The sequence below is a fragment of the Mangifera indica genome, chromosome 9 (assembly GCF_011075055.1).
Source record: "Mangifera indica cultivar Alphonso chromosome 9, CATAS_Mindica_2.1, whole genome shotgun sequence".
Classification (NCBI taxonomy): domain Eukaryota; kingdom Viridiplantae; phylum Streptophyta; class Magnoliopsida; order Sapindales; family Anacardiaceae; genus Mangifera; species Mangifera indica.
In genome coordinates, this window is record NC_058145.1 from 14,166,881 (window position 1) to 14,178,642 (window position 11,762).

General features: G+C 33.4%; 1 protein-coding gene and 1 long non-coding RNA gene across 2 annotated transcripts; both read right to left on the minus strand.

Annotated features, from left to right (window-relative positions):
- Positions 1-213: 213 nt before the first annotated feature.
- Positions 214-1,988, minus strand: LOC123225593. The gene is made up of 2 exons (XR_006504157.1): positions 1,662-1,988; positions 214-245 (listed from the first exon to the last, which is right to left on the minus strand). It is a non-coding gene; the product is annotated as an uncharacterized LOC123225593 (long non-coding RNA).
- A 2,342-nt stretch (positions 1,989-4,330) lies between these two features.
- Positions 4,331-6,617, minus strand: LOC123225592 (dnaJ protein homolog). Its single transcript, XM_044649683.1, has 6 exons — positions 6,328-6,617; positions 5,823-5,988; positions 5,586-5,724; positions 5,210-5,486; positions 4,917-5,115; positions 4,331-4,827 (listed from the first exon to the last, which is right to left on the minus strand). Exons 1-6 carry the CDS (start codon positions 6,475-6,477, stop codon positions 4,508-4,510), a joined length of 1,251 nt encoding a protein of 416 aa, XP_044505618.1. The 5' UTR covers positions 6,478-6,617; the 3' UTR covers positions 4,331-4,507.
- Positions 6,618-11,762: the final 5,145 nt, after the last annotated feature.

Consider the following 11,762-nt stretch of genomic DNA (forward strand, 5'->3'; position numbering starts at 1 on the left):
ACCCATCTCTTTCCCAAGTCCATTGTCGCTCTGTTTTTGTTGGTGGAAACTGTGGTTCTCTCTCAGGGGTGAAAGCCTCTAGTTTGTCCTTTGAAAATGACCAGAATTCTGTTCCATCTTTCCTTTGACTGGACATATGCTGCATTCTTGCAGCACCATATGCATTGGCACCAGAATCAGAATATTGTCCCTGCCGTCTCATATTTATTGTTTAATAAATGAGGTTGAATAGTCAAGTTAACAGCCTGAAAGCCAGCACCAACAAACTAAAAAGTCAACAGTAAGCAAAGAGAATGGGATCTTCAGCCACAATGTATATACTAAATTTTGTATCAAAAAAGCAAGAAATTTGAGCGTTCAGTGTTAGCATAAATTGATATGGAAAGGCATTATCTCATGCAGTATGACTTTCAACAATGTGAATTAGAATTTTTCAAGCAAGAGAAAAATTTTGCTAAAAAAATCTATAGAGACAGAAGCTCGAATACATGTAAGTTTAAAACAGCTTTGCCCTCATGACACTCAATAATAACAATTCACGCATTCAAGAACGGCAAGAAGTGGAAATTTTAGAGGCAGTCTCAGAGAAAAGAAGAGAGACAACCAAAAAAATTGATATATGCCCTTGTAAGGAAGCTTCATCCAATAAAAAATCTTAAAGATCTCACATTCCAAATACTCTTTATAGAGAGAAAAGGTGCTAACCACAACATGAATTATAATAAATTGAAATCAGCAAGCCAAAACTATACCCAAATATGTGGCCTTCAAATAAGGAAAAAACAAAAAAACAAACACCAGAAACTTTTTGTGTTTGAAATCGTCCATAAAGGATTTAAAACTCCATTCAAATAAGAGCTCAGGCATAAGAACATGCTCTAAATTTCAACTCCATCACAAACAAAGAACAAATGATTAAGCAATTTTCACTAGTACAAGCTATTTGATTTGACAATGAAAGAACTGAATAATTATAATTCCATGAATTGAAATAACCATTATGAGACGTCATTTTATTATGTATCAAATCCTTAGGTTCAACTCCAGTTTAAGTTTTTTGTTTCTATAAGACAATCAAGTATATGCTGTATTAACAAACAAGAGGATTCAGAAACAAAACAAACATACAATCATTTTCAAGTTGAAAAGCACTCTAAACTACTTCCTCCTTTCATGAAACATCCAAATAAGTCTCATACAAGGCAAGATCAACCACCTAATTTTATCTTTTAAAAAAAAAAAAAAAAAAATGTTCAAACGAACATTACTGAATAACCCATATAGCTAAACTCTAAAATTAACATAACTATGCAATAAATTAAAATATGCCAAATACGACCAAAATTTCAAAATTCACATTCGTATTCGTTTCACATAAACAATTTTAATACTGCAGGTACATAAATATGTACATAACAGAATATATGATACCTTTTATGTGTATAATATAAAAAAAATAACCATGCAAGTAAGAAATGTAGCTCTCTCGGTGACATTTTTCCAAGCAATTGACATGAAAACATAAACATAAAATGATTAAAAAGTGGAGTAAAAAGTGTCGAAAGCACAAATCGGAGAGAAACCCTGAAAGGGAACTAAAGATTGTAAAGAGAAATTAAAAATTTACAGAAAGTAGTAATTAAGTAGAACAACTGCCTTACTTTCTGACGATCTTTCTTCCTCTTCTTCTTCTCCCTCTTGCGAGACGAGGGTAGGGTAAAACCGAAAACCATCCCAGCCAGAGTCTCCTCTCTGTGTAATTAAAAGGAAACTCCGAAGGATCGGATCCGGGTCTCGTAACCAGTAATCGGATTTGGGTCAACTGCTATTTTACGGGCTTGCTTATTACTTGTTCAGATCGAAAATTTTAAAATACCATGGATGGGTGGGTGGGTCATTTGCATCCACAAAAATTCAATCAATTTATATCTATTTATTTTATATCGAAATTATGAAAGCATTTGAAATACAAAAGTTTGTTTGATTTATAATCCGAAAAAAATTTTCATTCCAATGTTTAGTTGCGTTTTAATATTTAAATTTTTTATGTGATTTTCAATCATGAAAAATCAAATAAATTTTATTTATATAAGAGTCTAATGAGCGATGCAATGTGTATTTAGAATAAATATTGATTTAAATAAGATATCATTAACAAGATGACGATATATAAAATGATAATCAATCTTAATATAATTTAATATACTAATAAATAATATGATTATGAGCAATTTAAATTATATTTTTATTGTTATGATAAATGTTTGTAACATTTAATAGAGGGATTCTCATTTACGCACTAACCATGTAACCACATAAGTTCAGAAATAGTGTTTATAAGTGTTTTATATTATGTTTTTGTGTTCAAACGAAAAAACTATTATCTATTTCTTACTACACCACAAGATGAGAAAAGCTTTTAAAAATAAACAACTACCAATAGGATAATGCCTATATGTGAGATCACTTCCCGGTCTATATCAAAATACGTATGTAATATATGTGAGATATGAAGTATTACAACAAAATCAGTAGTGCAAAAAGTGGTCATAAGTTAACTAACAATATAAATCACATACGTTAGATTTAGTCGAGTGATTGTCAGACACATAAGACTTCTAATTAATTACCAACAAAGAGTAAAATCCCCTAACTTTGTTGGATGCCTTTGTGGTGTTGCCTTTGATTAATTTGGTTACATCACCTAAGAAAACTAATTTTTTTAGATCAAAATATAACACTCATCTCCAAAAGTATTACCTTAGAAAGAAAGATACTACTAACTTAATTATTATGCGTAATTAACATTTAAAACTACTTAAATTACCCGTTGGAACATAAATCTTTATAAAAAATGGGAAGCTTATAAAAGATTCTCTAATAAATAAACATTTATAAAGTCTATAACGTAAACATAAACTGTAATATTACATACATAAAATTTGTATATAAAAAGATCACACAAATTATTGTGACAGTGATTTGATAATATTTGTTTTAATTTATTATATGTTAATACTTTCATATTATCATTATTAAATAACTGTCATATTAGTTTATGTAATTTTTCTTTATACATATTTTGTATATATAAAATCACTTAAATATAAATCATAAAACATAAAATCGTGAACTAAGTAATCCCCTTGTGCATGCCTTAACTAACTCACCTCTTAATGCTATCATGTTCGCCTCTTGTGATCGCTTAATTAGTAAGAAAGACCAAGTCTTTTACTTTTTCCCTCTTAATTCATTTTCTTGATGGGAAATACCAAAAAGAATGAAAAAGTGAGAACTTAGTTTTGGTTAGATGTTCTAGGGCAACAATATTGTTGCTTGAAGATTTCTTTTATATTTGGTTTTCATTTTATATAAAATCTCAGCTATATTTTTTTAAACTATTCTTATTTTATTTTATATAAAAAATAAATAAAATATTTACAAAGAATTTTTATACAAATAAATAAATATCAATCTCTTAAATATAACTCTAAATCTTTGTTTTATAATAATAATTAATCACATAATAATATATTATTTTTTTATTTTTACCCCTGGTATATAACCCTAGTTCCCTGTTTGGGAAATATTATCAATTCAAGCTCCAATTTTTCAATTTCATCGAATTATTTATTCAAAAAATTTAATTACACTCCAAACATTTTGTTGGAAAAAGACCTTTGAGAAGACGACGGCTTCGTCTTCGCTTGAGAAGACTTCGTCTTCCAAAGAGTTTTCGATGTCGATCGAGCCTCCAAATAGAAGGAAAGCATTTGTCAGAAGAAGAGGCTACTTCAGGAGGGAAAGGTCGTTGGTAATAGAGCCGAAATGGTTTTTAGAGATTTCAAAACCAAACCTAAGGTGAAACTGTCATTTTTTAAAACTTAAGCTGAGAAAAAATTTTAGTTTTTAAAGTTTAAGAGGACAAAAAAAGATAAAATTTTCAGACATTAAAATTTTGTTAAATCTAACCGATCATGAATAGATATTTGATATTTTCATAATTAAAAGGGAGACATCTGAAAAAACATCAAACCTTAAGTGGAAAATATTCGTTTGGCCTATTTTAAGCTGTCAACTCAGAAATGTCAGAGCAATCAATATTTATAAATTCGCTTAAAAAAATGCGTCTCTCACTCGACCCCTATATAATTCTATTTCGAGTGTCAAACGAAAATATTTTGAGTACTAATTATAGAATATAGGCAAAAATCAATCATGGTGGAAACCAAAACCAGTGGGTGCACTATACGCTGCACCAAATAAGGCTCACCATGGGCCGAATTTAACCATCACGCAACAAAAGATTTCCAAACAACAGTTATACAAATATGGAAATGATTGCCTTTAGAACTTTTAGTAATGAAAAGTTGTCCATTAAAGTTTTTCCATGGTTAATCCTTGACAAATAGAAACACCATATTCCCAAGTTCTGTAAGTACTACTCATATTAGCTTCAATTGTGCAAGCACACGGAAGGACTTGGATATATCAATTTTGTTTGTCATCACTGTTGGGCACATTGCACTCTCTGAGCACCACCATGCATGTCATCATCCTCATCATATGCCTCTTGTGCCTGAGACTGCTTCCTCCTCATCTCCTCTTCAATGTTAACATCATGCAATGTAGTTTCCTCACACTCGTCCAGCTCCATGTCTGTCAGCTCAGATGATGGCTTGGGTGGCAGAACCGCCGCCAGTGCCTTGACCTGATCTGGGGTCAGTGAGTCAGGGAAGTCCACAGTAAAGTGAATGTACAGCTTCCCTTTCATGAATGGCCTCTGGTACAAAGGCATCCCCTCATCATTAATAGCCTTGTATGAATCTGCCCAAAGAGAATTATAGTCATTAGAACAGTAACAGATGGAATCTTAAAATTCTATAAACTTCTACATTTATGCTTCTATTACTCACCAGGCTTGACAACTTGCCCAGGGCTTGACTTGATAAGGAGCTGTCTGCCATCCAGGTGCGCCAATACAAACTGAAAACCACACAGAGCCTCAGTGAGAGACAGAGTGTGCTCATAGAAGAGGTCTTCACCCTTCCTCTTGAACTTGGGATGTTCCTTCTGCTGAAGGACAAACACTATATCTCCAGTGACTGTATCAGGCTGCAGATCACACACATAAAAGAAACAATTAGAGCCCATTATATAAAGCTAGCATATATAGGAAGAAGCCAAACTGACTAAAGCCAAAGCATACCGCTTCATCAGCTTCACCAGGGAAGGTAATCTTCTGCCCATTCTGCATTCCCTTCTCGACAAAAACTTCAAGCACCTTCTTCTCTGGGACAACCTTCTCTCCCTTGCAATGTGGGCAACGATCCTTATCATTAATAGCCTCACCAGTACCCTTACATTCATTGCAAGCATGCTGCATTTGTTGAATCATAGAGGGCCCAAGGTGCCTGATTGTGACCTTCATACCAGTACCTTGGCAACCAGCACACTTCATTGAAGCTCCAGATTTTGATCCTTTGCTGTCGTAGCACATATATTAGCTTCCCATATGGCATATCGTTGAGAATATTAATAAAGATTCTTCAAAAGATCATTAATGAAAATAAAACAGTACTCACCCTTCGCATTTGGAACATATAACATTTCTCGAGAGTGAAAGCTTCTTTGTGGTACCTTGGTAAAGTTCTTCAAGAGAAACTTTCAGAGGATGAACCACATCATCTCCCCGCCTCTGGCGACGTCCTCTGCTGCTACCTCCTGTTGAGAAACAAATATTAGTTCAATCACCAGTACTTGAGCAAAGATACATGCATAATCTAATACAATACAACCTCTAAATCAAATAAAGTCAATACCTCCAAATGGGTTCCCACCAAAGAAGGATTGGAAGATATCAAAAGGATCATGGCCACCACCGCCACCACCCATTCCTTCCTTGAGTGCATCCTCACCATATTGATCATATATCTCACGTTTCTCAGGATCACTTAGAACCTCATAGGCTTGAGCCAACTCCTTGAACTGCAACAGAAACCCATTAAAGATTCAATGTTGACCCATCTACAAACCATTCAAACGGTAGAGGCCACATCAATCAATCAAAAGAACCAAACACACCACAAATTATTTCTTTTCATTCATTATTTCCAACAATCGATTCCATGCATTCATATTCCCCCTAAATATCCTCAGAAAATCCAAAGAAGAAAAACTAAAATGTTAAATTCCCAACAATTAATAAACCCCCATAGCAAAAAGATATATAAAAAAAAAAAACCAAAACAAAACAAAACGACAGCGCATTTCAATGCATAATTCACTGAACCGGACTAAAAACAAGAAGAGTGAAAGATAACTCACTTTCTCGGGATCACCTCCCTTATCAGGATGGTTCTTGATTGCAGCTTTCTTGTAAGCCTTTTTCAAATCGTCCTGTGAAGCGTTCTTGGACACACCCAGTATCTCATAGTACCTCGTGTTATCGCTCTTCTTCGGCGCTCTCCCGAACATCTTCTTCTCTTAAAATCACAAGATCAAAATCAACAGCAGTTTATAAGCCTGAAACCCCTAAATTCGATTATTTTCTTCAACAGACTTTACTCCGAAAGAGCCAGGAACGAAGAACCGAAACTTTCCGAGAAAAAGTTGTGGCTGCGGGGACAGTACTTATAGGAAATGTTATCCGAATGGACGGTCCAGATTGTTTGGAATCACTGATTGCGAAGGGTCTAGAATTCTCTTTCTTGAGGTGAGGTTCCTTGAATGTTGTCTTGATGAGGTTGGACGGTCTAAATTCTAGAGGCTTCGTCCAAAGGATCTCTTCTTTCTTTTTACATTTTGTCACGTTATAGCATTGTGGCCATATCACAAATAGAGGGGTCACTGGGTTGGGTCGGCCAAATCTGAGCGTGACTCACCAAGTTCACGTCATCACGTATCAGGTCGGGTTGAGACCAGTCATTTGCTGATTCTTTGTGTTGTATACCCAAAGCCCTTGAGGCCATACCCCAGGCCCTTAAATGGATTGCCTGTGTGTTTTTAATTAACGGGAAAAGCACTACTTCCCACCCAACTTTTAGGTCATCCCCAACCCTATACCTATAAAAGATAAAAAATCCCTATTTTCATCTGTGACCAAACTGCAATCTAAATTTTCAATTATAGATAGGGACAAAATCATTATTTTATTATAAACTTTAAAACTTTAAAATTTTACCATTTTCGCTCTCTAAGTTTTAAAAACTAACACCTCAACTCATCCTCAAAGTTTGAAAAGTTTAGATTTTACCCCTAGAGTTTGCTTCCTTCTCCAGCCACCACCGATGGCCGATGCATTTCACTGATCTCCCATCTCCGACTACAAAGGACAACGAAGGACTATGAAGCGTTGTCCTTCGTCATTTGAGTGAAGCGACAAAGAGATCTTCATCTTTTTGTCGCATCATGCGACGAGGAGATGAAGATTTTTTCATCGCACCACCGTTGTCACACTAGAAGAAGGAGGAGGTTGGAGACAACGTTGGAAGATAAAGTTGAAGAATGGAGGTGAAACTGCTATTTTTGAAAGTTATAGGGGCAGCTGCGTTTTGAAAAATATGGACACCTTATGTTTGAGGGTGAAAATGTTACTTTTCAAAGTTTAAAAACTTTAGGTAAAGGTAAAATATTAGTTTCTAAAACTTAAGGAGGTGAAAAGTAGTAAAGTTTATAACTTTTTAATATAAACAGTAAAATGATTATTTTACCCCTTCTTTTAACAGAAAAAATTAACAGAAGTTTGTCTATAGGTGGGAAAAAATGGTTTTTTATCTCCCGTAAATGTAGATTTGAAAATGACCTAAAATTTAGGTGGGTAATAGTCCTTTTCCCTTAATTAACATTTTCCAATAATTTATAATAACAATTCAAGTTAAAGATAAAACACTTTACTAAAATTATTCTTATATATCAAGATTATTTTTCGTTTTATCATTCTACCCTTTTCTTATCTCTCATATTGATCTTTTGTTTCTCTGACTCTGCAAAATAGCTTCATACATTAGTAATCGAATTGTATTGTCTTTATTTGTATTTGTTTTACTTTTGTTAAAGGGAAAATGATAATTTTCCACCCAAATTGTAGCCCAATTTCAAATCCACACTCACGAGAGATGAAAAACTTAAACACCCACCTATAATCAAACTCCTATTAACTTTTTCTGTTAAAGAGAGAGATAAAATAGTCATTTTACTGTTTATATTAAAAGTTATAAAGTTTATTACTTTCTACCCCTAGGTTTTAAAAACTGATATTTCACCTTTACTTAAAGTTTTTAAACTTTGAAAAATAACATTTTCACCCCTAAACCTAGGGTTTCCATATTTTTCAAAGCTTAGTCACCCCCCCATAACTTTTAAAAATAGTAGTTTCACTCTCACTCTTCAACTTTATCTTCCGACATCATCTTCGGTGTCGTCTTCAACCTCCTCTTTCTCTTGGTGCGATGACGGTAGTGCAACAAAGAGACAAAGATCTCTTCGTTGCACGGTGCGACAAAGAGATCTCTCTTCATCACACAACCCATATGACGAAGGATGACACTTTGTCGTCCTTTGTCACTCGTCGCATCTTTCCAGATCTGGATGATGCTTTATCGTCTAGATCTGGATGATGAAGGTTCGTCCTTCATTGTCCTTTGTGGCTGAGGAAGGGATATCGATAAAAAGAGTCGATCGTCGGTAGTAATCGCAGAAATAAACAAACCCTATGAGTGAAATATAAATTTTTCAAACTTTGAGACTGAGTTGAAGTGTTAATTTTTAAAATCTGGGGGGAGGGAATGATAAAAATTTTGAAGTTTTAAATTTTATAAGTAAAATAACGATTTTACCCTGTCTTTAACTGAAATTTTGGATGACAATTTAGTCATGGGTGAGAGTTTGAGTTTTTCATCTCTTGTGGGTCTGACTTTGAGATTGGGCTAAAATTTGGGTGGGAAATAGTCATTTTCCCATTGTTAAATATTGCAATTATTGGGTTTCTAGTTTGAAAATTGTTTTAAATGGATTTAAAATTGTTTATTTGTTAGCTTCGGAAGTGATTTAAACGTAGAAATTGTTCTTGTTATCACAAAATATAAATTCTTTATTGGTAAAGTTTATATTTTAAATCTTGATTAGTAAATTAAATGGTTTTCAATTTAAATTAAATATTAAATGTTAAATAAGTGTTTTTGGTTAATCCTTTTTATTGATTTATTAAGTGAAATAATGATTTTTGTCAGAAATAAGGTAAATTTCAATTCAGCCACATCGAAAATGATTAAGTGTTGTGTCATTCACAGAGCAAATTGGTTGGTTAGAAGTTTAGGGGGAGGTTAAATTCATATCTGTCATACCACCCTAATACTTTCAAATGATTACTGTTTACAATAACTAATATCAATTTTATTTAATTTTTTCATAAATTATCAGTAAAGACAATTTAATTTTAATTTTGATGATGCATACCAATTTAAAGTCTAGTCAGCACTTTGAGAACATAAGGAGACAATAGGAAACATCGGGCAAAGTTGTCAATTCACAACTTTTTTTTTTTTATGGGAATTTTGTTTAGTCCTTTTTTTAAAAATAAAATTTAGATGAGCATATGTTTAGTGTTATGCTAATACAATTGATTAATTTCTTGTTAATTAATTTGAGGGACCCAAGATGGAGATTTTGTTTTCGGCTAAATGCAGTGAATGTCGATTTTAACCATATGGAGTTTCCACGATGTGTAATTAGATGTGTTGATTAGGGATGACAATGGGGAGGGGCGGGGAGGGGATATCAATCCTCGTCCCCGTTCCCGTCTCAGTCCCCACCCTGTCTCCGTTGTAGAGATAAAAAATAATCCCGGTCCCCTCCCTGTCCCACGGAAAAAAATCCCCTCCCCATCCCCGCGGGAAAAATCCCCTCCCCATACCCATAAATATAAATTTTAATTCTTTTATATATTTCAATAAATAAAATAAATTATATTTTCCCAAAATATCACTTGCTACAAGAGCTACAAAATATTATTTGTTATTTTAGTTCAAATATAAAGTTTTCATAAAATCTAACAATATGTAATAATTAATCTCTTCATTAGTAACTCTTCATATATGTGATTTAGGGTAATTTTATAATAACATTAAATTTAACACTTTTCATTCACTTCAATTGATTTTATCAAGTTTATAATTTATTATTTTTTGTGTGTAAAACCTGGTGGATTGACTAACTAAGTTTTGAAGTTGAAATAAAATTAATTTGGTGCATTTGCATTTTATGATAATGAGATTCTGGGGTTTTTTTAATATATTAGATTAATAGTTTAGAAATTAGTAAAAACTAATAATTGATAATTCAAAAATTAGTAAAATTGAAGTTATAGTTTTAATAAATCATAATGTAAAAATTTCTAAAATTTAATAGTTTATAAATTATTATATTAATATATTAGGTTTAGGAGGTGGGGTGGGGCGGGGTGGGGCGGGGCAGGGTGGGGAGGGGATGGGGCAGGGAGGGGCGGGGACACATATATCCCCGTCCCTGACTCGTCCCCAATTACGGAGATTTTTTTCGTCCCCATCCCCGCCCATTTTCCTGTTTTTATCGGGGAATCCCCTCCCCGTTAGGGTCGGGGAGGGTTGGAGCCCCTAAAGTCAAGTCCAAATTGCCATCACTAGTGTTGATGATAGGGGTTATCATCAATTTTGTGTGAGGACTTATATTTGGCTTTTGAGTCACGGTTTTGGGGGGAGTATTTCGAAGATGTTGTTAAGCTGGCAATTCTTTATTTTTTTGCATCACAAGGTGATGAGAGTAGACAACAAGAAGATGATTCTAGACTATTTTTTATTTTTAGCAAATAATTTAGATGCATTCAGTTGTTATCCATAGGGTCCATGGTGTACAACCTAACAATTAAATCAATGAGACAATAAGTGTAGAAAATGTATGATAATGTTGCCTATTATTATCCGTCATTCTTAGGCACCCCTTCTATTGTAAATTATGCACTTGTGGGTTATCTACTAGAATTTTAGGCAAGAAAAATATAGATTTTGTTAGCAATTTGATGACTATTCACTTTTATTATATATTTTATTTGACTAAGTAAAATCTATTTTTGTTACGTAGTTTTAGATGTATAAGACTCAAAGAAATCTGGATGATTTTATTGATTGTTTGAAATTGATAGAGTTTTTGATATATTGTGATAAAAGACTATCAATACCCTAATTTGAAGGACATCCCACTTGTTTTTTAGGTTTAGCCACTATATACTTAACACTATATGCTTAACGATTGTTTTATTTTATAATTTATAATTTTACTTTTGTTATTGTATTGATATTCTATATTGAATTACTTTCTTATATTTAAAAATAAATCAGAACATTTAAAAAAAAGGTGAAAATTTGAAATTCTCCACTTACCCCCTATCATATGCCAACCCAATTGTTTTAAGAAAAATTAAGGCCAAAGGACTATTTCCCATCCAAACTATGTTGAATTCTCAAAGTTTCCCTCATTAACTATAGAAATACCGTTTACCCACTTATGGTCGGTTAAATTTAATGGAACTCTAACCCCTAAAAATTTTATCTCATTTCCCCCCTAAAAATTTAAAAACTAACTTTTCTCCTCCAAGCCAAGTTTGAAAATATCACATTTCCCCCCTAAGGTTTAGTTTCCAAACATTTTCACTTTCTCCGATGTCATCGCCAACCATCTCTCTCTCCTGACGGTTTCTCTTCCACCGACAACCCTCCTCAACTCCACTC

Bases quoted from the DNA above. Each gene is read 5' to 3' on its own strand.
- LOC123225592 (XM_044649683.1), bottom strand. From the start codon at position 6,477: ATGTTCGGGAGAGCGCCGAAGAAGAGCGATAACACGAGGTACTATGAG. The intron at 5,725-5,822 runs GTATTGACTTTA...GTTTCTCAACAG, and splicing joins TGGTGGGAACCCATTTGGAG to GAGGTAGCAGCAGAGGACGT. The intron at 5,116-5,209 runs GTATGCTTTGGC...TGTGATCTGCAG, and splicing joins CTGGTGAAGCTGATGAAGCG to CCTGATACAGTCACTGGAGA.